Genomic DNA, 27872 nt, shown 5'->3' with positions numbered 1-27872 from the left:
TTTGTACTTCTTGTCATTGTAAGTGGCAGTCCTCACAGGCAAACATTGCTGTAGGCGCGTTAGTTACATGAACCAATCAACTGGGGGACTGATCAACTGATGCTGGTACCTCACATTCATTTCGATCACTTGTATCAAAATCAGAGTCCAGTTCAGCGATAATATGTAAAACATTGCCCATGGAGTATTTTGCTTTACACATTTGCTTTGATCCCTCGCCAAATGTTGATGCCATTTTTGCCATTGTTTGCCCCTCACTACTCATGTCTGCATAGGGAATCTCGGTTAAACCAATAAAGCTAATTTCCCTTCTACTTAAACATAACATAGGGTTTTGCCACCGTCTACCCCTCCTTATGACAAAAGTTGACATCAACATTGAAAGAGTTAAGACTAGCTGTGTTACTCTCTTCATGCAGATGTGTAGACAAAGACACTGTGGACATTTTTAAAAAGAACCTTATGACCTAATTATTCAAGCTCACCTTTGTCTAATTTTATTATGTATGTCTAGGCATTCTTCCTGGTCTTAATTTGTAAGATTGTTTCTGTGTGTTACTAAATTTTATTGTGTATCTCTATTCATTTTATTCCTGGTTTTAATTTACTAACTTGCTTTTGTATTAGTGTATGTGATGACAGTTTGTGACATTTATTCTTAAAAAGTACTATAGAAATACAATGTACTTACATGCTTACAGTTTCAGACAAAAAGCAGACCTATCTTCATAAGCATCATCAGAAAAAATAGAAATTACAAAGTCAATTCATAACACAACCAGCTAAACTTAACATGTTACTGCTGACCACTAATATTAAATGTTTGCATATTCTTATGCTTATGCCATCTGCAGCAGAGAGATGATTCCAGGATGCTGGTCTTACAGGCAGAATTTCAAAGAAAATGTCATAACTAAAACTGGCAAATGAAAACGTATTAAAATGATCAAAAGAACACTGGATGAAGATGACTGGAAAAGTAGATTATGACCAGCATCTTGGAGTCACCTTCTGTCTGTTGCAGATGACACTAGAATTTAGTAGGTATTTAAGGAAGAAGCCAACTGAGGACCTGTAAGGTATATGTGTCTCACACTACAGATTCTGTGATGTACGTATCCTCTTACACAGTTGTCCATCTGGGCTATCCCCTTCTTTTTCTGTCCTGGTCAGATCTAGTTTGCCCTTTTCTCTCAAGACAATAATAGACACCTTTGCATGAAATCTTCAGTTGCTTGAAAATGAGCTTGGGGTTTTCAAAGCAATAATTCTGTTTCACTTTGGCCTGCAGTGGAAAATGATGAGCATCAGTTACTGTAAATGTAGTTTTCAGACATTTGAACAGTAGCCCCTGCAATAGCAACAACATGATTCGCTGAAGTTGAATTTGATTGACTTTTAACCCCCACCTCTCTGGGCTGCAGCAATACCCTTCGGAAAATTTCAATCAAATCTCGAAATTTGTGACATTTCATGATCAGGGTTTGCACAGAAATCAATACTTCAGCAGGCCCTTCCCTACGTATCAGTGCAAGGTCCAAAATCTATTCTGTGATAAAAAGCTATTTGCCTTTATGAACACCCAGCCCGCAACAAGAAACATGCAGTACATGCGTTTCTGCAGTTCACTTACAGGTGAAAATTTAGTACACAATTCTTGATTCTTTTGAAGCATGGACATCAGAATATGAATGAAGCATGAATATGAATTAAGTTTATGTATTCATAAAATATATACCATGTTTACAGCTTTTTCTAAAAAATTGTTTGTCTCGGTAGCTTACTCCTCAGATGTATAGCATGTGGCCTCCCCATGTGTAATGATCACCACCCGAGGGATGATGAACTTGTGATGTCATGAATTGAACTCTTCATCGATTGCTGCACCTGAAGTCTTCCAAAGATAGCCATTAAACGTTTGCCTTTTATCATTTCCCTAGCTATATTACCCTGAAAATATCTCAATAATTTCCCCTTTTTTTTATACAAACCCCATTTCCAAAAAAGTTAGGACACTTTCTAAAAATGTCTGGCATATCATGAACAGGAGAATCAGACAACAAGAATGGACAAAAAATTCCACTTGAAAAACTGCAACAATTAGTTTCTTCAGTTCCCAAACGATTAAGAAATGTAATTAAATAATTAATGTATTTAAAAGAAAAGGGATGTGACCCAGTTTTAAACATGCCTCTGTCCCAACTTTTTTGGAGTGTGTTGCAGGAATCAATTTCTAAATTTGTTTATGTTTAAAAAATAGAATTAAGTTTGTCAGTAAAAACACGGAAAATCTTTTCTTTGTCCATTTGCTTATAAAATAAAGGTTCAAGTGAATTACCAGGTTACAGATTTTAGTTTTTATTGTATTTTTAGAAAGTATCCCAAACTTTTTGGAAATGGGGTTTGTAAGAATGTTTAGCCCTTACGGCACACAAAGCATTTTATTTTTACGAGGCATATATTGTATTTTATTAAACACAATATAGTTCATATCAATATAGGAGATAAGACACTGGCAAAATTTAACAAGCCTAATTCCCTTCTCAAAAAGCATTATAGATGTGAATAAATGATGAAAGACATTACTGCAAAAAATGTCATTTCTTTCTTCTCATAGGGCAAGAAAAGCAAACTCTTCCTAGCATATTCTTACTCTAAATAGACTTTTAAAATGTATATGTACAGTAAATTCTTATTCTGCTATCTTTATTTATCAACAGAAATGGCACCTACCTGGATCATGTGTGGTTCAGATACTCAGACGATTTACACTTTAAACATAAAGGGCACAGACTCTGGCAGATGTGTAGACCCTCTTATATCTTGCATAAATAAGGAATAGAAAGACAGCATTAAACAATTTACAGTGGTTATTAACTGGCAGGTAAGTTGTCAGATTCAAACCATTTGATACATGTTTGATATAATCATTGTCTTTCATAATAGAAAAGGAACAAACATTCATTTTAAACCTTTGTTTGAAATTAAAACAAAGTGAGTGAGGGGGAAAAATTAAAAGGTGGGCCTTCAGATTCTGCCCCACATCATATTTGCCGCACTCACCAAGAACCAGGGCCAGATTAAGACCTTTAGAGGCCTTAAGGACTTAAAAGGTTTTGGTGCCCCATATATATGAGCTGCACTCCCACTCAGTGGATGACCAAAGAGGACAGTCTACATGACTAAGACAAGAACGATCGTGGGAGCCTCAGTGGACCATGTGGCAGTTACCAAATTCTAATGTTGTTGTATTCCCAAGATTAATATATAGCATTAACCTCTACTACTCTAACCTCTATTGCTATTTTATTATTATTTTTATTATTGTATATACTTATGTATTTTTTCATTTAATGGGGGTTTTTGTGGAACCTGGTTCAGCTGTACCATTTGTAGTTGGTAAATCTGACATTGGAAAATGTTTGCGGTGCCCCCCTTCCCTCGATGCTCTAAGCATGTACTTATTTTGCTTAATATTTAATCCAGCCATGCCAAGAACAGATAATCACTACTGAGACCAAAATGTTTTTATAGATACAGTATATGATATTATGTGAAGTACCATGTACTGTAGAAAGTATTTCCTCCCTCCTCTTCAATGATCCCTATCTCTTTCTTATTTCATAAATGTTGTTCCTGTATAGGTTCAATGTATAATGTGGAGAGATTGAAATATATTATAATTTGTACTTTCATTTTTACTTTTTTACATTTAAGAAAATGTTAGTTGTTCACCACTAGATGTTTGGGATGATTTAATAAGAAAATGTTACTAGTTAAAGGTAGAATCATATTGAAGGCAAAGTAATGTACTGTATTTCTATATATTTTTTTCTTATTCATGTCTCTAAGCAGGCGGCACGGTGGTGTAGTGGTAGTGCTGCTGCCTTGCAGTAAGGAGACCTGGGTTTGCTTCCTGGGTCCTCCCTGCATGGAGTTTGCATGTTCTCTCCGGGTCTGTGTGGGTTTCCTTCGGGCGCTCCGGTTTCCTCCCACAGTCCAATGACATGCGGGTTAGGTGCATTGGCGATCCTAAATTGTCCCTGGTGTGTGTGGGTGTGTGCCCTGCGGTGGGCTGGCACCCTGCCCAGGTTTTGTTCCCTGCCTTGCGCCCTGTGCTGGCTGGAATTGGCTCCATGAACCTGTGTTAGGATATAGCGGGTTGGATAATAGATGGATGGATGGATGTCTCTAAACAGAACAAATAAACTGTACAGAAAATGGAATAAATGAATATGAACCAGACTCATCGGACAACATACATGTGTATCACTCAATCTACCAATTAAGTTTACAAAAGCACAGAAAATAATTTATTAAGAAAATGCATAACATTTGGTAGCACTGCTGCCTCGCAGTTAGGACACCTGGGTTCACTTCCCGGGTCCTCCCTGTGTGGAGTTTGCATGTTCTCCCTGTGTCTGCGTGGGTTTCCTCCGGGTACTCCGGTTTTCTCCCACAGTCCAACGACAAGCGGGTTAGGTGGATTGGCGATTCTAAATTCTCCCTAGTGTGTGCTTGGCGTGTGGGTGTGTGTGCACCCTGCGGTGGGCTGGCACCCTGCCCAGGGTTTGTTTCCTGCCTTGTGCCCTGTGCTGGCTGGGATTGGCTCCAGCAGACTCCCCGTGACCCTGTAGTTAGGATATAGCGGGTTGGATAATGGATGGATGGAAATGTATAACATACATAAACAAAAACTATATCCACTAAAAAGTACAACATGTAGGTTTTCAGTAATTAGACTGTACTATCTCTAACAGTAAGTTTTAACAAAAATAAATAAAACCATAGATGAAATGTTTTATAGCAGACTTCTCCATTAGCCCAAGCTCACAAATCTGCTTTTGAAAAACCGGCTGGGCAATTATAGAAGTCTTCAGCTGATGGATTACCTACATATAAAATATCCATCCATCCATTTTCTAACCCGCTGAATCCGAATACAGGGTCACGGGGGTCTGCTGGAGCCAATCCCAGCCAACACAGGGCACAAGGCAGGAACCAATCCTGAGCAGGGTGCCAACCCACCGCAGGACACACACAAACACACCAAGCACACACTAGGGCCAATTTAGAATTGCCAATCCACCTAAACTGCATGTCTTTAGATTGTGGGAGGAAACCCACGCAGACATGGGGAGAACATGCAAACTCCACGCAGGGAGGACCCAGGAAGCGAACCCGGGTCTCCTAACTGCGAGGCAGCAGCGCTACCACTGCGCCACCGTGCCGCCCTTTTAACTGGCCGGCGAGACGTCACTCCGTCGAGTAGGCAATGCGCCTCCCGACGTCACGGCCCGGCAGAGGTTTCGGCACACCCGCGGCTCGTCCTCCCCCCAGCCACGCACTCGTGGGACGGGGTCGGACTTTTCCGCGGAAGGGGCCCAACGCCGCCCGTCACGTCGGCGGACCTCCCGGGGGTGGGAGGTCCCGAGACCATATAAAATATTAGATGTAAAAATAGGAATTTTGAATAAAATGTTATGTTGAAAAAATATTTAACACATTTCATATTAATGTTAATAAATATATATATATTGTCAGGGACGCCAGGGGCAACGACCCGGCCGGGACGCAGGGAGGGACCGGATGTGGGTCTGTGCCCACCCTGGATCACGTGGGGGCCGCCTTCCTGGTTGCTTTGGGGGCCACACGTTAAGGGCATGGAAGCCCCACCCTACAGGGGCCCGTGGTCACCGCCAGGAGGCACCCCAATGCCTTGGGGACCTGTTCCTTTAGCACTTCCACCACACCAGGAAGTACTGGGGGGAAGATTAGGAAGGACACCCGGAGAGCTGCCGGGAGAACAGCCGGCACTTCTGCCACGCTGGGGCGTGGCCAACGAGGGAATGCCGGGAGCCACCTGGAGCTCATCCAGACGACTATAAAAGGGGCTGTCTCCCTTCATTCAGGGCTGGAGTCGGGTGGAAGCAGGACGAGGCAGAAGAGAGTGTGGAGGCGGCCCGAAGAAAGGCATTAGAATGGCCAGGACTGAGTGTTGGGGTGTTTTGTGCACAGAACTGGGTCTGATTGACCATTTAATTGTATATATTATTGTAAATAAACACGTGTGGTGGTGAGTAACAACATGTCCGCCTGTCTGTGTCCGGGTCGGCTCCACAATATATATATATATATATATATGTCGAAAAAATATTTAACACATTTCATATTAATGTTAATAAATATATATATATATATACTAGCCATGTGCGCCCAACTACGTTGCGCGTGTTATAGTTGTCTGTGAAGGACTCCCTGTTTAAACGCGGCTTCCAGTCATGAACTGGGCCCTTCGTCGCACAGCATTATGAGTTTTTATAAGGAAAACAAAATTACAAAAGAAAACCCTTGGATATTGATTCGATAGGAATGGCCTACTCTGAATCACTGTCCGAATAGTAATTATGTGGTGGTGTGGGAACATTTCTGCTTCTGTCCGTTCACAGTCTGTCTCGTTTTCACGACGTTATCGTTTCCTCTCATGATCTCTTCTCAACCTTTCTCTAATCTCACAGGTTGCTTTGTGGGGGACACATAGGTATTAAGGCTCTTTAAAGCATAAATAGGAATCACTTCACTGACATTTGAACAAGCCACGGTACAACTGTGAGACGTGCAGCACTCGCCGGTTACAACGTAACAATAATAATTTCCGGAACGTGCTGTTACGTTACGTTGTCATTCATTTTACCCACTGTCTTTCTTTCATTCATATGTTACGTAGGCACGTACCTTTTATCTTCGGCAATCTCATTCTCTAACCAGGCCTCAGGGGCTAACCAACGTAACACTGTCCACCACCCCTTCCGTTATTCTGGCACATTGTTGACATCCATGAGTAACAACAACGTACTAAACTGGAAGGTGGTCTACGCATGCGTGGAATTCGCGGACAAACAAAGATCAAGATCTAAATGAAGATCTCTTAAGTTAATTTAAAGCACAACAATTTGTTTAGTTTGAATGTCTGTGTTTTGAGGAGTGACTGGCGTACTACAGTCTTCAGTAGTATAAGCCTGGAGGAGATTCTTAATGCAATGCCTATGTTTTAGCTGTCTCTCTACTGCTCTCTAGTGCTTCTTCTTCTAATTCATTCGCGGACAAACAAAGATCAAGATCCAAATGAAGATTATATATAGAGATATATACACACACACACATACAGAGCTATTCAAAATGAAAGAGCAGATTTCAAAAATGTATTTCAAACAAACTGTATAAGACAGAAACACATTCCACACATCACTGGACAGAGGAAAGTTCAAAATTTGGTCCTATGGTCCTTGAGGTTGTATGCACTCAACATGAGCACCATGTGTAGCGCGACAAACATCAAAATCACAATTCTTGCCGCACACTAGTCAACAGGTCCCTAGTTACTGAATTCACAGCTTCCTCAATTCGATGTTGCAGATCTTGAAGATTAGCGGGCATAGGTGAAAAAAACACTCTTTCTTTAATGTACCCCCACAGATAAACATTGCAGGGGATAAGGTCTGGAGACCAGGGAGGCCATAGACAATGAACAAGATCTTGCTGTTCATCTCTTCCAATCCATCTTCCAGGAATGGTTTCGTCCAGGTAATGCCGGACCTCCAAGTAGAAATCATCTTGCATGAAAATGAAGTCAGCGCTCGGTGGAATTCACTGGTACTTTTAGGAGGGCTTTTAAACTTTGAACTTTCCTGTAACCAGTGATGTGTGGAATGTTTTTTCGTCTTATACAGTTTGTTTAAAATACATTTTTGGAATCTGCTCTTTCATTTTAAACATCCCTGTATATATATATATATATATATATATATATATATATATATATATATATATATATATATATAAAGAAAATAACGCAGGCTTGTTGAATTTTGCCAGTCTCAGATTAAAATTGACATGAACTATATTTATTTAATAACACTTTGTGTCTCGTAAGAGTTAAAACTTCTTATCTAAAAAAACACAAAGCAATGCAAATTGCCGTCATGTGTAGGGAAAAATACTGTGAGAAATGACAGAAGGCATTTTAGTGATTATCCTTGACTGGCTATCTTTAGGCGAGTTCAGACGCTGATAGCGTGTACAGAACAGACGTGCCTACTTGTAATTGATGAGATTTCAACTCGGGACATCACAAGTTAATCGTCCTCCCCCCACCCCCACCTCTTGTATCGATTGTTTACACTTGGGGAGGCCCCAAGCTAAACGTCTGCGAACAAAGCCACTGAGAAAAAAATAGAAAAAGCTGTCAAATTATCGTTATATATTTTATGTATAAATAGGGAACCTCTACGTGACTCTTCGTTCATATTCTGATCCCCGATATCTTAAAAAACGACTTCTTAGTAAGTGAAGGGAATCTGGGTCTTGGTTTGATTGACATTTTCGCCAAGGTGCACTGATTTGGACACCGCGCCTGTAATCAGATTTGCTTCGGTTTGTTTTCTGTAGCACTGGACGCCACGGGGAGGCGGGACGAGGAGGAGTCAATCAATACAACATTAACCAATTACCAACGCCGGGCGCGATCATCCTTTTCCTTTCCCCGCGGCTTCTAGTCCTGGTGCAGTAAAATTACAGGTCACGAGAGGGGGTGCGCGTGCCGCTGAAATCAAAGCAGTCATTAGTGGCACCGTAAGCGGCGCTAGTGAGCTTTTCAGTCCCCGGAAGGGAAGAGCCGAAAAGGAGAGAAGATACGAGAGCGACGAGTGTTTTGGTACACAGTGATTAAAAGAAAGTGTAGCAAAATGTCCGGTTCAAACGTGAACTATATGAAGAAAGTTGTGGAGCAGCTGCGTTATGAAGCCAGCATACACAGGGTGAAGGTGAGTCTCATTGAGAACGTGAATGTAAAGGCGTTTGGTAACTGTAAACGCGAGCAGGGCGTGGGGACGCTGGCTTGTCTCTTTGTGCCTCTTGTGGGGTTTTGTAACCACTGCGCAGGATAACAGACGGGTAGTCTGACAACAATGGAAAGGTGTGGTATTCGTCCGTTGGAATATTTCGTAGTAAAAATCTATAAATGTGTCTTTTAGTGATGTTCGTGGTCGGGCCGTCCTCCTTTGAGCAACACCTCTTACTATCATGTTTTAAATAAAGTCGTTTCCGGCGAAACGCACGTCTCTGAGGCCGTCGTGTCCGGCGTGAAACCAGGAATCGACGGTAGAGCGCTCGTTGTCTTGCACAGGGAGAACGTTTTTGGAGTGAGCCATCTTAAAGACGTGTGCTTCTAATGAGGAAGCAAAAAGGAAAAGCCGTTATTTTGATGCTGGCGACTGTTAGTTTTGAACTGTCGATTACTGCGAAGCGTTCTAAGTTTACGTTTTGTATAACGACCTTCCTGTTATAGAACCGCTAATTGTTTATTTTTCTGTCCCTTTTTCTTAATTGTGACAAGAACTGTCCGAATCTACCGGAACACGTACGCATTAATATTAGTGTCCGATATTGGGCCGGACCTGAACGATGCTCTCGGACAAGGGGTTCTAATTCCTGGTCCTGGAGACCCACTGTGGCTGCAGGTTTTTGTTCGAACCAACTTTTGTTGCTCAACTTTTTTGTCATTATTGGGCTACAACGAAAGTAGCAAACCACACAGAAGAAGATTAAAGTAACAGAAAAAAACTAGTTAATCATTTAAAGATATTGAAATAGAAATACTGCTAAATATTTTATAAATGTAAAAATGATACTATCGTGCTTTTCTGAATGTAGAATAAGAGAAGTGAAAAAGGCAAGCAAATTAAATGAGATCAATTATTATTACTGATTGTGAATGTTGGTAGAACAAAAGCCTGCAGCCACAGAGGGTCCCCAGGTCTTCGTTTGAGAACCCCTGCTCTATTTGTATGGCCGGTAGCAAAGGATCACATCGTTCTCAAGAGTTTTTTTTTTAACCTCATTTAAAACTACATATTGTATTTGAAAGTTATTTTCACTTTCCTGTGTTTTTCCAAGATCTGAGATTTTTGATTTACTTTGATAAGTCCTATATAGCACTTTTCACAGTAAGCAGTGTTGCTCCAAATGGATTAAGCCCTGGCGGTTTTGAGTGTTCAGTTTTGTTGTGATTGTATACTCCACAGAGCAGGAACAAAGCGGGGTGACGAAATGAAGACTTCGGAAAGAGTAGAATTTCTGTTATGTAATCAACCCTTTGTGTTTTCTGCCCGAATTTAATGTATATGTATGTATGTATGTATGGATGGATGGGGGCTGTGCTGGAGTCTCTCAGCATTCGTTGGAGTAAAATCACAAAACCAGCCCTGGGTGGAATGCCAGTCCGTCGATTGACACACATATGTGACTATAGCACAGCTTTCATGAAACAAGCCCAGCTCAAAGAGGTGGCTTTGGCCCTTCACAATCCCTGGACCCCGGTTGATCATTGTTTGAACATTCATTCGCCTTCATTACACACTCCAAGTACTGATTTTATTTTAATTGTTGTTTACTTGCCATGTTGTTGTTGGTAAGTGAGAGTAAAAGGTGGCTAATGTCCTCAGAGCATGGCCTAGATTTGGAAAAGACTGAAAGAAGGAGGATTGAGGGAGAGGATGAAAAGTGCATTGTTTTAAGAAATAGTTTGTGTGGTGTGTGCTGAAATAGTTCAGGCATGTGTATCAAAAGGAAGAAAGTGACTGACCAAGGTGGTACACAGATACTAGGTGAGGATGAAGAGGGCCCCCAATGAATGTGACGGCAGATGATTTCAATCTTAAGTACCTATAAAAAGTATTCACCCCTTGAAGATTTTTACATTTTATTGTTACACAACATTGAATCACATGAGCTTTAATATGACCCACCTACGTCATCACTGGTACAGCTACTTGGCTTTAGAAGTTGCAGAATGAGTTCAATGGAGATGCCTATCTATAGTCAAAGGGAGTTCAGCTGACTGTAGTATAAATGCACCTCACCTGGAAGGTTCATCTAACTAATGGTGAGTTTGTATCATGGCCTGACCTACACAGTGAAGCCAAAAGAACATTCCAGGTGACTCCTTGAAGAGGTGATTGAAATGCACAAGTCGGGGGACGGAGACAAGAAAATATCCCATTCACTGTACATCCCCTTGGAGTCCAGTTAGGTCCATCATTAAGAAATGGAAAGAGTGTGGCATAGCTGTAAATCTGCCTAGAGCAGGCCATCCACAAAAACTGTGCAAGAAGGAGACGAGAGAGGCCATCAAGAGTCCGGTGATAATTCTGATGGAGTTACAAACTACAGAGGCTAAGTTTGGAGACTGTGCAGACAACTTTTGCCCGAGTGCTCCATCAGTTGTAGTTTTATGGGAGATTGGCAAAGAGAGAAAAAAAACCTGCCCAAATACTTGGGACATCTTGACTAGAATTTGCCACGAGGTACTTAGAAGTCTCTGAAGTCAGCTGGAAGAAGGTGCTATGGTATGAAGCAACAAAAACTGAGCTTTTTGAGCAAACCCTGACTATTATGAAAAACGCACCATCTCCGCTGTGGAGCCTGGTGTTGGCAGCACAATGCTGTGAGGCTGCTTCTCTGCAGCAGGCTCTGGAAGGCTTGTCAGGGTAGAGGAGATAATGAATGCAGCAATATACAAGAAAAGCCTAAGGTGGTCTGCAAGAAGCCTTTGATTTGGAGAAGATTAGTTTTCTAGCAAGACAACAGCACCAAGCATAAAGCCAAAGCTACACCAGAATGGATTAAAAATAACAATATTAATGTCCTGGAGTGGCATGAGTCCGAGACCAGATCTCTGTCAAATTAAGAAATTCTGGCTGGACCTGAAAAAGGCAGTTTACTCATGATCTCCATTCAGCCTGACTGAGCTTGAACAGTTCTGCAAAGATGAATGGGGAAACCTTGATGTCTAGATGTCCAAAGCTGATAGAGATTTGTTCACACAGACTAACAGCTGTCATATCTGCATCTATTAAACCTGAAGGGGGTGAATCCTTGCACACTCAGTTTGTGTTTTTATATTTGTGATTAATTTAGACCACTTTGAAGAGATCTGTTTTCACTTTGACGTTGGAAGGTTTTTTTTTTTTTTTCTTCTGTTGATCAGTGTCAAGTCAAATCCACAGTGATCCAGTGTTATAAAGTGTGATAAAATGTTGAAACTTCCAAGGAGTTTAATAATAGGCACTGTATAAATGAAATGCATAAAGATTGCACCCACATTGAAAAGAAAGTAAGAGACACAATGTTTAGGCTGTGTATAACTGACAGGAGAAATGATGGGACTTTCTTTTCAGCATTAGAACGACCTGTGTTTGTTTGTCAGTGGCAGATGCATTTGGGAGCAGCCTTTCACTATACCTGAAAAGTCAGTAAGTCAGTCAGTCATTTTCTAATCCGCTTAGTCCTGAACAGAGTCACGGGGTCTGCTGGAGTCTGTTCCAACTAGCATAAGGCAGGAAGAAAACCCTGGACAGAGCACCAGTTCATCACAGAGCAAATACGCACACACATGAATTACACACTAGGGCCAGTTTAGAAAACGCTTGATCTTGAGAGCTAGACAGAATAGTTAATAGTGAGTGTGATGTATGAAAAGAGTTCAGTTATTCTCCTTCAAGCAGATGAGCCTCTAAAAGGAGCAGATATTATAACATCATTACTTTGTCTGAATTGAACAAATGTGCTTGTTAATGCTGGACTTTTATCTTATAGGTGTCCCAAGCTGCTACAGACCTTCAGCAGTTCTGCGTACAGAATGAGAATCAGGACCCTTTGTTGACTGGGGTGTCTTCCAGCACCAACCCCTTCAGACCGCAGAAAGTGTGTTCATTCTTATAAACCATTAGGAATTTTAACATTATTTTTATCATTGGTAAGTCCACAATTTAAATGTGCTTTTACTGTTTTGAATCTTTACTACTAAAATGTTGACGTGGAGAACTTAATCCTCTAGATTAACACAAACATGCTCTGTTTAACGTGTGTGTTTTGTTTTTTTCTTTTAATGTTTGTTTAACAGAGGTAAGATTGTAACATGACGACTACTAAGCATGGTGCTTAAGCCAGAGATTCTCAAAGTCTTGGTTCTATTGCACTAAATAACTGATTTGAGAAAAACACCAAATTTACCTGGTGTGCAGCTATTTCTGCTGTGGTGTAATGTTTATAATTTGTAGAACTCAACTGTATGTCTCTTTTTAAAAAGGACAAAGTTGTTACCTGGTGGAAAAGAGCAGACTGCAGAAATCAAAGTTAACGAAATTCACTTATGGTATAAATAAAGTTCATGTGTACATACTACAATGAAATTCTTACTTGAAGGTCTGCTAAGTTTTACTGTCAGTATAAATCCAAGAAGTCTGGGAAACATTTGGTATAGAAAGTCAATGTGAAAAAGTTAAATTACAGCAGCTCAAAATTGAAAGATGTTATTAACAGAGTATTTTACATATTCTGAGCTCTGGAAGACAGCACTGTAGACTTGGAATGTCTGCTAGCATGACAGAGTTGGCCCACTAGTTATGCCTTTGTTTTATTCTTGCAAGTATTTTATAAACCAAACTCCTGAAACAAAACTGCTTGCTTAAAATGCTCTTCTTAAATTCCTCAAATGTTACACAACAGTCAAGCTTTCTACTAGGTTTCTACTAGACCTTATCTAAGTATAATATGAATTCTGACAGCTTTAAGTACTGGACATGCATTTTTGTAATGCATTTGTGTGTACTTTAAATTGGAAACATTTTTTTTTTTTTTTTAACAAGTCACAAATGTACAGTGTTAGTAATTAATTGTGCACATAGGTGCAGCTCTTCCTTAACACTTTTTAAGGCTAAGCTACACAAATACTGTAGATGTAATAGCTGGCCTTTGCCTGTGTTGAACCAATAACTCACTCCGTTGCTGTTAAGTTAATGCAGCACAAGACGTGGCCTTTACCTGTTTGTACTGTCTGTTCACATTCCACTCACTAATCAGGCTAAAGTGTACATCTCTCTGGGTAATATTTTTAAGCGGGTAGATGGATCAATTACACACTGTTCACATACAAGTCTGTACACAAAGACCTTAAAGATACTAATACACCAAACACAGAATCACAAAAAAAAAAACGGCAGTGATGACGAGACCTAGAAATGGATGCAGTTGTTTTGACTGTACCCACACACAGTTACAAGAACAAAGTTTAATCTGAGGGCCTAAATAAGAAAACTGGCACCATACTGTGACAAGGAGTTTTACCATTGTGACAGCATACATGGACAAATAACAATGGCACTATAATAAAATAGTTTGTTTCCAATCAAGCATATTTCTCACAAAATTATTAGTAAAAGAGAAGTGGTAAGTAAACATTCTTATTAAAACAGTTCTTTAAAATAGTGAATATAATTTTGGGGTGTAGGTCACTGCCAGTGTAAATGGTTTAGTGTTAGCTTTAATAAATCCAAGACAAACAAATTCTTTAATGCGTGTGGCATAAAGGCATGATTGTTTTTGAAAGGATAATGTGAATAGTCACTTGACCAGATGCCGAAGAGTGCTGATGTGTTGTGCGTTTCTCCTTCCAGATATCGTGGGGCGTAGTGAGCTAAATGAGAAATAAAGTAGTCCAAAAGTTTCCAATTCAGTGCAGTTTATTTACCTTGCCGTGTAACATGTTTTAAGTGAGCTTTACCATTAACAGTACATTCTTCTAGCCAAGTTTGCAAATTATTCAGCATACACTTTTTCATTTAATAAAAAACTGTACAAAAATCAAGTCATATAGCCAAATGTTTTCATAAAATTTTATGTGCCACTTAATTTTATTCGAGTTAATGTTTAATACTAACAAGTGACATTGTGTTTTACTGAATCAACTGCACTATTTTTTGAAGATACATTTATTCTAAAATTGGTGCCTGCAGCACTTCCAACCTAATGTCAATGTGACAAGCTAAAATAAGGGCAGTGTTACACAGGTGAGGCAGTCAGGTTCTGGTATATAAAGGAAACTCCAAAAATAGTGTACTTCATCAAGTGCAAGGATGACTCGAAACTTGCTTATTTGTCCACGAATAATCCAGCACTTTGAGAACAATGTTTCCCAAAGACAAATGAATAGGATTTTGAGTATTTCACCCTTGTACAGCTCATAACGTAATTAAGATTCAAAGAGTCCAGTTAAATTTTGGCACATAAAGGGTAAAGCTGAAAACTAGTTCTGAGTGTGTATCTTTGTTCCATGAATTGTCTCCGTCTTAAATTATGGATATGTAATGGATATCATGACTTGGATTGCCAATAGCTTGGTAAACCTTTTGTCAGTTGCCCCCTTTTACTGGTACATTCCACAGCTGCAAATGGCATTTTAATAAAGTTACAAAGAAGAAGCCTTGCATCCACACTATTCAGAAATGCTGCCTAATTCTTCGGTCTTGGTGTCGGAGATGGAAAGTACAAAAGTAGAATCATGGATTGCAGTCCGCCAAAGTCAATATTTCAAAATAGTTTAGGAAATAACAACCATCCTTTTCTCTAGGCCAAAGAGGAAAAATACCATCCAAGGTGCTTTCAGCATTGGGTCCAAAAGCCAGCGTATGTCATGACATGTGGAACCATTAATGCATAAAGATCTGTGCAAATTTTGGAGCAGTATATGCTTCCCTCCAGATGTTGTCTTTTGCAAGGGAGTCCCTGCATTTTTCAGTAGAAAAATGTCAAACCCTTATTAACCCAAACCCAAGTGCATGGCTGTGTGAGCAGCCAGTGCAGGTACTAGAGTAGCCTCTCTCTAGTCCTGAACTGCCTCTGCTTGTGAATGTGTGACAATGAAAGCCCTGTACAACTGCCTACACAACTAAACACCTTCATAATGGATGAATGGGAGACAATTCTGCTTGCTAAACTCGACAATCTTGTGTCTACAATGCCTGAATGCTTTGCAGTAGTGTTAATTAAAGAAAGGGTGATATTACACAGGGGTAAACCTGTTACTGCCCCAACTTATTTTTTGGAACATGATGCATCAGTGCATTTTAAGAAAAATACATTTATAAGGTAAACAGTTGCAGTATTTTCAGTATAGTACAAGGTGAATAAAATTTACAAATTGTTCTTTGGTGCTCTTATTAGCATTCTCCATACTGTGCCAACGTCTTTGGAATTAGTATTAGTACACTACAGAGGGTGGGTGTGTGTGGAATTTGCAGAAGAATTTGAACTGGGTTCATCCAAGTGCACGGAAGGTAAAAAGTAATTTCAAAGAATATATTACAAAGCCTTTTTAACCATTAAATTTGTTGCAGTTATCTCAACCAGTGGAAAGCTTCTTTGTATACAGCATTATTGGCTTTTCTTTTCCTTCTGGTGCAGAGAACTTCAAATTGAAATAAACTCCGGAAACCATTTAATTATGGAAAGCACAAACTTTTTAATACTTGTAGATTCTAACTTGGATACTGCATTCCTTCCATCCACTTTTTAAATATGCTTATCCTGAACAGGGTTGTTGGGAAGCTGGGCACAAGACAGGAAAACATCTCTGCAAACCAGGATACTTGTCTACCTAAAATAAAGATTTACTGCAGGTTTACAGTTGTACTGCTTCTGTGCTGACTACGCCATTTTCAATGTAGGAACTTGCTGAAATAGTTCTCAGTGCCAAATAGGAAGTCCCAGAATTCTGAAATGGAAATTCCATGGCCGCAGTACGGAACCTTTGGTGTCTGCCTGTGTGGAGTGGACTTTGCCTAGTCTTTGGTTTCACTCTAGAGTAAGTTTTGGTTCTGTCATAGATGTTTCAGGCTGTATGTCTTCAGGAATAGTAAAATGTATTGCTGCTTAGTGATTTTTACTTCCTTGTGTACATGAAAATTATACCCACAATGGTTGCTGTAAACGGGAATGTCTCTTCAGAAAAATTGCGCCAAGAATGTGATCAGTTGCTACTTCAGAAGGTCTCTGAAAGCAAAATTTCTGCAGCCCCAAGGTTTATGTATTCAGTAAAACTTAAATGCATCTCCCAATTTCAACAGATGCACCTTAGACCCCTTAAACACTACAGTAAGAACAGGCATATTTATGGAAACTGCTTGATTTGAGAACACAGTTTACTGTGATAAATTTAACAACTAGTAGCTTAAAAGGATAAACCAATTGTTTTTTTCACAATCGTATGTTAATCAGTAAACTCAATTAATTCAAATAAATTTTTGTCTTTCAGGTTTTGGCAAATACTGTTATATTCTAAACTCTGAAGTACATAAAGCATCAGGAATTCATCCAGTCTGGTTATTAACCAGAGCCAATATCTGAACACATTTATGTGTGTTTTTTGTATTTTTTTTTTTTTTAAAAACTTAAAGCAATTTTGACAGTTTTATGTGCCTTTAAATACACCTACCTCTGTCTACTGCTTTCTATTGTCTATGCCTGCTAAGGAATGTGTGTTCAAGTTCACAGTTGATGAGGACCACGATCACATGAATACTGTTTATTTAAAAAAGAAAAAAGTACTATGTTCTTCAAAGGTCCTAAAATAAATAAATGCCATTTAACTGCAGACATTCCTTATAGTGTGGTTTTACAAAAAACAAATTTCTGAATACACCGTGTGACTATATTTACTCAAAGGTGCTGTTCTAAACATTTCCTTTAGATGTTATGTAATATTTAGGATAATTCAATTTGTAAACTGTTTCTTGTAGTTAGATGCCATTCTGTCCTGATGTATTTTATATACAAATTTTACAAAAAGGCAGTTTTTAAAATTATTGAATGCAAATATGAATCACTAAAATGTGTTTAATAAAAAAAACCTTTCAAAACTGCTATACTGTATTTACTTATTTTCATAATTGTCCTGCAAAATTTAAGTGTGTTTACTTACAGTTTAAAATTTGATACTTTGGTTTCCTCAACAACATGGAGAATCTGCATGCAATGAACTTTCATTGCATCTACCAAGTACACTCATTGCTTTGTGTCCCTATGGTTATTACAAACTGCCAGTTGCCAGACTGCCTCTAATCCTTCCAGGTTTCATTAAAAGTCTCCTCTCACCAATTGCCTTACCAATGGCAAAGGGCTACAGTAACAACAGACGTTTCAATGTTTTTTTTTTCTTTACAGATATCAGAAATGTTTTCATTATGACTAAAATCAGACATTAAAAAGCCATCCAGAAAACACACTGGTTTCATTTATTAAACAATATATATTTTTAAAAAATCATGATTAAGTATTTACTCTGAAAATACTTGTAATAAATAGATATTAAAATGTACACAATGATGGGTTATAGTTTATATGAAAAGCTGTTAAGATACCTTTTGGAAGGTGCAGTTGTTCAAAACATTTTCTCTTGTGGTGGAGCTTTACCAATAAAGCAGATTTCTGCCAGTGCAGAACACATAGTTGAGCCTTATTACTTGTCAGTCATATAACAAAATTCAATATGTAAGCACTAAAGATGCACCCAAAAAAGGGTAAGGTTGCAGTAGTTTATTCCTCCAATTGCAAGAACTTCAGGTCTGTCTTTAAATTTTCTTGGTTCACAAAAATAGTACTTTTTACAAATGAAACTTTCTTCTACAACTGTCCATTTCATGGCGCTGTGAAATAAAAACAAATTGAGAGGTTTTTTAAAAAAAAAAAAAACTACAAAACTATTAAGTGTTCATTATTAAAACTGGAAAACATGCAGTGGCTATAAAGCATTCACCAATGCAACAGTGTTAACCAGTGTGCTATCACACCCATCTTGAAACAGACTTTTTTTTATATATACTGTATATGTTCGCATGCAAGTCAGTTCTTGAACCCCAAAAAAATCAATCATAAAATCAGACCCCGACTTATACACCTTTTAAAAAATGCGACACTTATTTTTTTTTTTCCCCATCTTCTTGCCCCCTTCAATCTCGCAGCAGCGCAGTTACCAATTTCTTTCACCACTCCAATGACGTTTCATTTAAAACCAGCTTCATATTTTCTTCTGATCAAATGCTCCATCAAAGATAAGGGATGCTCTTACAATGAAGGCGTATGAGGGTGTGAGATACCAAAAAAAAAACACACAAAACGGTGCAAACGTTGCTTCGGAATAGTGCGGGTAATACCATGTGGTCACGTAGGCAGAATACATAGAAAAAAGGCAGCATGCTCCATAGTTACTCTGTCAAGTGGGCATTAGTATATGATAATCTCTTGGACCATTAGTGTGAGTTTTCTGCATTTGACTTACATGACCAACATTATAAAATACCAGAAATTATATGGTATGTTGTAAAATCAAGCCCCGACTTATCTGCGGGAGAACTTACAACACAAGTATACACGGTACTGTGTGTATGTATATATATATATATATATATATATATATATATATATATATATATACACACACACACACACACACACAGGTATATATGTGTTCAAGTGCACAGCAAAACTACGGCCTATGTCTCTTTAGCATGAATGTCTTTTAGGATATGGTTTATTGCAGCTTTGTCCAGTCATCTCTACAGTTTATTTTCTATAAACTTGAAGATACCTCCACCATCTCTGCCCACACAAACCTTCTGACAGACCTCATTGTATGAAAATGAAGACACAGCACCTCAAAACGGATGGCATTATTGCTATGACCTGTATTAAAGTTTGCAGCAAACTTATTGCACTTACAGTATATAAAACAAAACTGTTGCCATAAAACCAAAGAATTGCCTTTTGCTCACTCAAGAGTTTTTCCTACATGTCATAAGGAAAACTGAATAATCACCTGTGAGTACTGCTTGTGACTAAGATAGAGTAGAATTTATATGCACATGCATTCATAGACAATGTGCGTATCACTCCATTAAATACGGCTTTAAACGTGGTGAAGTGATCGAGTAAGCCCTATAATGTTTGTTTTTCTGAGCAATGGAAATGGACATGCAAACAAAAATGATTTTAAAATACCTGTAGTCTAGTTGGATTCTAAAACTTTTGTGTTAATTTTACATGATATGTATTCTGTAATGTGAAAGTCCACGACAAAGTTTCAATAAACTAGGAAACAGTAGTAAACTTTTCATGTTTGCAGCTGGAGAGTGAGGGTTGGTGGTTAAAAATAAAAATAAGATGACTTAAAAGTATGTAGTGATGCACAATGAGCAAATATGGTCTAGTAAAGAAGATATGTAATAATGCTCGTAACACTGGTATTATCTTCCAACTTAGGCGATTTAGTCATCTCACTGGAATGGCCACTTATACAATACCACAGATCCAGAATTTAAAGCTGTGACCTGCCCTACTTAAAGATGGAAATCTAATTCCCAGTAATTTCACAGGTTAATTTTGATGGAAAAAACACAAACATTATCTTCAGAAAAATGTTTAAGCATTTGTTTGGAAACAATTTATGACTCTCCTAACGCAAAGAAATGACTCTGAAAGTTCCATGAACTAATACAAGGATTTTTAGAAAAACCCAGCAAAGAGAAATTTATCAACCTTTTGCACATCAGAACAGGGAGAAGTGGAAAAGCACAACTGTGAAATACACAATTTTATAAAATATGAAAAATAACTAGGATTCTTGAGTAAAGTTTCTTTTTGAACAAATTTTACTTAAATTAAATAGCTTAAACTGTTACTATTAAAGAAAGGTGAAATGTCTATCGAGTAAGATTTCAACTTTTAACTCTTACCTTGTGCACCCATTCATATTCTCCAAACTTTGAGTCAAATGTTCCTTTCTGAAGAGATCTAAGTTTCAGTGTAAATCGAGGTCCCAGTTCCTGAAGACCTACTTTCTTTTCATTTTTAAAGATATATCTATAAGAAAATCAAATAGTAACAAATAGGTGTACAAGTTTCTCTTGAGGTATACAAATTTTTAAATACGTTTGATTAACAATGTATATGATCATACATTATTTATCTGTGGAGCAATGGCAGTTAAGAATGATATAAAAGTTGCAGTAAACATTAGTTACAGCATAATATGCCCCTGTGATAGAAAAGATCAGGTAATGAAGTTATTACTCTACTAAATACTTTGCTTATATGATTGTGCCATTGACTGCTGGTTCCTGTTGAAATCAGATATCTATGCCACTGTTAAAAAAGGACCATAAGTTTGATATGTTCCGGTTTCATGCCATTCTGTTCACCCCCTCCCCCGATTTAAAATACCAGTGCTGCATAGACTACTCACTAAATCACAGTAATATATTTCTTATATTCCATTTCAAAAAAATGCAAAAGGTTGCTAAAAACATAACATTTTCAGACTCAGACGATCTAATTTGAGATCGGGGGCCAAAGCTTGTCTCAGCAGCACTGAATACAAGGCAGAATACAGCCCTGGACAGGGGCCAGTATATTGAAGAGCTTACTTAAAATCCAAACAGTTAACAGAAGACTTACTGTGTAAAAAAAAAAAAAAAAAATTTGTACATTGGACCATAATGTTGGTTTGACACCACTGTTGCAAAATATGAAACCATGTTTTGACATGCTATTAAAGAATATAAAAAAAAATATCACCAAACCTGTGAAATCTAAAAAAGATGTAATCTCGCTGGTTGTGGAATGTTGCCACTTGCCGTCCAATAAAATTTGGGTCATGAGGAAACAGAGAGGCAAACATTCGACCAATTGAATGGCCAAGTCGTGTGGTGAAGTTATTGAGAATAACTTCAGGAACATGTTCACTTGGGTCTTTGCCTCTTCGCTTATTTAAAAAAAAAAAAAAGGATTAAAACTTTTGTTATGAAAAAAACAGTAACGTTCATAGGAAGCTATCACTTAAATTATTAACAATCTAATTACAGAAGAATGTAAATTAATTTTTTTTTTTTTAACAATGAAGCCAAACAGGGTCCTTTTCTTCCAGTGTTGAAAACAGCACATATACTAGTGTGAAAGACTTTTTTCCCCCCTAAAGATGCTGGTAGAACCCAAGGCACATAACAGCAGCTAGAATAAGGCATGATTTGGGTAGACGTACAAGAGAAATGAACTAAAGTGCAGCACACAGTGCAGATGGATAAGGGATCTGCATTCAACTGCTTCCAGTCTCGTACTCCTCCTACAGCAGTCAAATGCTGACCTACTGCAAAGCAGTACAGACACCACCAAACTTCAAGCAACTCTCCTATAAGCGGAGAATCAATGCAGTATAAGATGATAGTCGACATCACAAGGAGACTTGGGCATGCAGTGTGGTGGTTGCCATTCACAATGGAATAAGCAGCAAGGTGTCTCTCAACAGCATGTAATGAAATTAGAAATATGGCAGTAAGTGAAGATAGGCCACTCTAGGCTGTTGTGCTGGGGTGTGGGCTATTATTATTTAACACAGTCTTAACATATTTACAGATAAATATTTTACTTGGGCAAATGTGGAGGCCTTCTAACAGCATTATGAAAGAATCTCGGCAGCTATAAATAACACTTAAAAGAACCATCTGCACTGCTATACACACAGCTATGTAGTGGTGATCTGTGCCATTGAACTGTGTGAAACAGAGCCACCACTATGAATTTACGGCTCGGCTGTTCACAAAAATAGAAGGGTTAAATAAACATTATTTTATTATATGTCAAGAAAAAAGGGAGGAGAGGTAAGTAAACAACTATGCTGCAGCAAGTAAGCTAAAGGGTATTTGATTTCCACCAATAAATACATAGCAAAATGTTTGGTTAGTGGTTTATATATTAAGTACCAGTTACTTGTACATGAGTAACCAGTTAAGCTTATTCATAACACTTCAAAATAATTAGAATTATTAGCTAAATAGCACTAGCAGCTTCACAGTGAATCAGTTATTTGCATTTTAGTGCTTTCCCTTACTTCCAGCTGACATACGGAAAAATAAAACGAAGACACTGCAGTTAACTCCTGCCAAGCACTTCCTAAAATGCCTCATCCGTTAGAGCTAAGCGAGCATTCCTCTTTAATATTATACACTGATACACAATTCAGATACTATTAAAAATTTCCTCCAAAATATGCATCATTCTCCGGTATTCTTCTTCAAAATTACACTACTGCTCTTCCATAACAGCAACAAACCTACAAGCCACCTTTCTGTGTGAGGCATGTATCTGAACAAGCTTTTATCAATATATCCGTCTTCTACATCATAATCTATACTAATAAAAGGCAAAGCCCTCACTGACTCATCACTAATTCTCCAACTTCCCGTGTAGGTAGAAGGCTGAAATTTGGCAGGCTCATTCCTTACAGCTTACTTACAAAAGTTGGGCAGGTTTTATTTCGAAATTCTACGCGCAATGGTCATAACTGGAACCTATTTTTTCGTCCATATACTATAATAGACTTCTGCTCGATGGCCGTGGGAGGCGGAGTTACGCCTCCCACGTAATTTAGTGCCTGCCCATATAAGGCCGTCCGTCATCGGCAATCCAATAGAAACACTGCTGCTAAATATTCACGGGTGAAGGACTGTGCTTATGCAGACGAAGACGAGATGGTCAGAGTGGTGTTTGGCACAAACTCGGCGAAACTGCGAGAGAAACTTTTAAGTGCTGGGTCTTAGCTAACATTAAATACAGCCGTGGACATCGCGCGAGATGGCACCAGCACAGCTGGGAACCTTCGATGCATGCACACCGAGCGGCTCACGTGAACTGACGCAGTGCACAGACTAAAAGCAAAAGTTCCAAAGAGTGCTGAACAAAAACCGAATTACACAATTGAGAAGGCAGCAAAAAAAATATGAAGCGTCTGACACATACAAACATATTCATAAGTGTAGCTACTGCGGAAACTAAGCACACGGTGGAAAAAGTCAATGTCCCGCTAAAAGAAGACAGTGTAAAAAAAAAAAACCCATGCATGCAGTGTGTCATGTCTCAGATAAAGAGGAAGACGGGCTGTTTATTGATGCAGTAAGAAACGAATCTATGAATGAAACCTGTTATCTTTACAACGATTGACAAACACGGAATGTAACTTGAACACAACACATCCTACAAATACGAACCTGATTGAAAGAAATAATGATAATCAAATCCTTGATGACAGCAACACTCATAACAGTCACAAAACAATTACATTGACAATCATGTTACGTTATTTTTCAAATGTTCCCTTTTCATAACTTCTTTAACACACTACTTTTTCGCTGCGAAGCACGGATATATATATATATCCGATCTACATACTCTCAAATAGACAAACCACACGTCGTGGCGCAATGGAAGAGGCTTCGCCTCTAGCGCCGATGTCCGATTCCCGAGAGGGGGTGCACTGAGTATGTACGCCTGATGACCCCAAAATTAGGGCGAAACACGTGTCGCATACTCTTTGGATTATTTCACAGTAAAACTATTATATATATATATATATATATATATATATATATATATATATATATATATATATATATATATATATATATAAAAACACACATACATATATATCAGCGCTTCCCGATTCATTTTACCCTCGTCCCCTTGGTTTGAGACATATGAAAAAATATGCAGTCAACGCACAAAGACAGATCACCAATTGAAGCTTTATGAATAATGGATACTTTATTCGCCATCAATGATTGTTTTGGTAAAGCCATACTCAGTGTAGTCATTAGATGAACGGTAAAAAAGTAAGAGCGAGGGGAGGGTGACTTATTGAGGCATGCAGGCGAAACCACAATAGCATGCGAGCTCGATGTAGTGCACGTCAACTCGTTCTGAATTGCGCGATCACATTCGAAAAAATATATCTTTTCAAGTTCTATTTAGTCGACACAAAGATCTTTGGTTGGAATGTAAGGCGAATTTACTCTACATTTCTATGGTGAAGAAAAATTTATGCAATGATGCCTACATTTAACTTACATTCCTACCAAAGACATTTCTGTCGACTAAATAAAAATTCCTTCTATTTAAAATTTAAATAGAACTTGAACAGAAATGATAGTTCATAATATCCACGCAGACTTGCACGTAAGAGCGGGAGTCATCCGTTTTAACAAGCAGCGTATTGCACTGATACAAAATAGCCTGCACATTTAATTATTTAGGAATGGATAAATAAATTAAGATTTTGTACAAATAATGTTTTTCATTTTTCTTCCTTGATGGATTCTGGCACCCCCAGCAACAGTTGCTCGCACCCCAAAGAGTGTATATGTGTATATATATATATATATATATATATATATATATATATATACACACTAGCAAAATACCAAGCATGCGGAGAAGTAGTGTGTTAAAGAAGCAATGAAAAGAAAAGGAAACATTTTGAAAATAACGTAACCTGATTGTCAATGTAATTGTTTTGTCACTGTTGTGAGTGATGAGTGTTGTTGTCATATATATATATATATATATATATATATATATATATATATATACACACACACACACACATAAACATATATATATATACATATCTATACAAATACATATATATATATATATATATATACATACATATACATACATACACACACACATATATAAACATATATATACATATACATACATATCTACATATATACACACACAGCTATTTCAGATCAGTGCAATACGCTGTTTGTTAAAACGGTTGACTCCGCTCTTACGTGCAATAACAAATCAAATCATTCAGTTGTCTATATGTCATTTTAGAGCTGGACGCCTGGCATCTTTTTTTGGCCACAAGTTCATTTCTGTTTGGTGTGAGGTTCTGTGTTGTGGAGATTCTCAGGATGGATTGCAGGTGCTCATCAGTGAGGCGACTCCTGTGTGCTGTTTTGTTAGTCTTTATCACTGAGAAGAGCTTCTCACACAGATATGTGCTACCAAACATGCACAAGGTTCGAACCGCATGTAGACGGACTTTTTTTGTTCTTCAAAGTCACCAAAGCGCCGTGCAAACTCAGTGCGCAATAACTCTAGCTTCGCAATAACTTGCAGCATCATAAGGTAGACTTGATTAACGCGTAAGTGTTCGGCAAGGCAGCTGAAGTGCTGCATTATGGGATCTGTAGTTTATTGTGTTACCAGCGCTTCATATACCCGGGCCATTAATAACAATAATACAGTATATAAAATGATCTCGGGCGGATATAATTACACGCCGGCCGGATGTGGCCCGCGGCCCTTGAGTTTGACACATATGGACTAAATAGAACTTGAAAAGATATATATTTTCAAATGTGATCGCGCAATTCAGATAGAGTTGACGCAAGCACTACAGCCTGCATGCCTCAATGAGTCATCCTCCCCTCGCTCTTACTTTTTACCGTTCATCTAATGAATACACTGAGTATGGCTTTACCAAAACAATCATTGATGGCGAATAAAGTATCCATTATTCGAGTATGTAGATCGGGATATATATATACATATATATATACCGCGTATCACAGCGAGAAGTAGTGTGTTAAAAAGCTAGAAAAGAAAAGGGAACATTTTAAAATAACGTAACATGACTGTCAATATACAGTATTTGTTTTGTGAGTGTTACTGAGTGTTGCTGTCATCAAGGATTTGATTATCATTATTTCTTTCAATCAGGTTCGTATTTGTAGGATGTGTTGTGTTCAAGTTACATTCAGTGTTTGTCAATCGTTGTAAAGATGACAGGTTTCATTCATCGATTCGTTTCTTACTCCAACAATAAACAGCTCGTCTTCGTCTTTATCTGAGACCTGACACACTGCATGCACGCGTTTTTTTTACACTGTCTTCCTTTAGCGGGACATTGACTTTTTCCACCGTGTGCTTTGTTTCCGCAGTAGCTGGATTTATGAATATGCTTATCAGACGCTTCATATTTTTTGCTGCCTTTTCAATTGTGTAATTTGGTTTTGTTCAGCTCTTTGGAACTGTTGCTTTTATCTGTGCGCTGCGTCAGTTCACGTGAGCCACTCGGTGTACATGCATCGAAGGTTCCCAGCTGTGCTGGTGCCATCTCGTGCTATGTCCATAGCTGTATTTAATGTTACCTTAGTCCTGGCACTTAAAACTTTCTCTCGCAGTTTCGCTGAGTTTGTGTCAAACACCACCCTGACCATCTCATCTTCCTCTCCATAAGCACAGTCCTTCACCCGTGAATATTTACCCGTGGCAGTTTGCTATTGGATTGCCGCTGACGGACGGCCTTATATGGGCAGCCTGTCTATGAACTTAATTTAAAGTGTATGTTTACATCGTGCTTTGTTTCCGAAGTAGCAGAACTCATGAATATGGTTGTATATGTCACTCGCTCACTTCTTATTGTTTCGCTGCCTTCTCAATTATATAATGTATGTTTTCTTCAGCGCTTTTTTGAGGTCTTCCTGGTTTTCTAAATTCTCCAAGTTCCCGTGTAGGTAGAAGGCTGAAATTTGGCAGGATCATTCCTTACAAAAGTTGGGCAGGTTTCATTTCGAAATTCTTCGCGTAATGGTCATAACTGGAAGCTATTTTTCTCCAATTACTGTAATGGAGTTAAGCTCGAAAGCCGTGGGGGGCGGAGTTTCGTGTGGCATCATCACGCCTCCCACGTAATCAGGTGAACTGACTGCCCACGCAGTACCTAGAAAACAAGGAAGAGCTCCAAAAAGCGCTGAAGAAAACATGCATTATACAATTGAGAAGGCAGCGAAACAATAAGAAGCAAGCGAGTCACACATAGAACCATATTCATGAGTGCAGCTACTTCGGAAACAAAGCATGGTGTAAACCTAACGTTTAAATTAAGTTCATAGACAGGCTGCCGCTGGCGTTTGTCATGCCCACGGCTAATGCGGGATACAAGTTTAATGAGAGGACGCAGGATATAAACGAGAGTTTTGATCACTTTGTAAGTAATTTAAAATTACTGGTGAAGGGCTGTGCTTATGCAAATTCCGAGAGACTGTCTTTGTGGGGGGATTGACAGTTAAGGCGGGTGGGAGAGTCACGTCATCATCTCCCCTCTCATTCACCTCATTTCGCTGTGATGTAGATGT

The 27872-nt window shown here is 38.5% G+C and overlaps 2 protein-coding genes across 2 annotated transcripts in view; one reads left to right on the top strand and one right to left on the bottom strand.

Annotated features, from left to right (window-relative positions):
* Positions 1-8596: 8596 nt before the first annotated feature.
* gng5 (guanine nucleotide binding protein (G protein), gamma 5) lies at positions 8597-17671 on the top strand. Its single transcript, XM_039736144.1, has 3 exons — positions 8597-8822; positions 12655-12814; positions 17150-17671. The coding sequence occupies exons 1-2, from the start codon at positions 8745-8747 to the stop codon at positions 12778-12780; spliced, it is 204 nt and encodes a 67-aa protein (XP_039592078.1). The 5' UTR covers positions 8597-8744; the 3' UTR covers positions 12781-12814; positions 17150-17671.
* rpf1 (ribosome production factor 1 homolog) overlaps positions 17257-27872 on the bottom strand; it is a 25678-nt gene continuing 15062 nt past the window's right edge. Inside the window, exons 7-9 of the mRNA XM_039736143.1 lie at positions 21471-21652; positions 20625-20751; positions 17257-18539 (exon numbers count right to left, since the gene is read on the bottom strand). Of these exons, the coding sequence (XP_039592077.1) occupies positions 18498-18539; positions 20625-20751; positions 21471-21652 (351 nt within the window). The 3' untranslated portion in view covers positions 17257-18497. The remainder of the gene's footprint in view (positions 18540-20624; positions 20752-21470; positions 21653-27872) is intronic.

The sequence above is a fragment of the Polypterus senegalus genome, chromosome 14 (assembly GCF_016835505.1).
Source record: "Polypterus senegalus isolate Bchr_013 chromosome 14, ASM1683550v1, whole genome shotgun sequence".
NCBI classification, from domain to species: Eukaryota; Metazoa; Chordata; class Cladistia; order Polypteriformes; family Polypteridae; genus Polypterus; species Polypterus senegalus.
This window is presented reverse-complemented; position numbering and strand designations above follow the sequence as displayed.

Coding starts and splice junctions, on each gene's coding strand:
- gng5 (XM_039736144.1), top strand. CDS start 8,745: ATGTCCGGTTCAAACGTGAACTATATGAAGAAAGTTGTGGAGCAGCTG. Junction 8,823..12,654: donor CCAGCATACACAGGGTGAAG/GTGAGTCTCATT, acceptor TTTATCTTATAG/GTGTCCCAAGCTGCTACAGA.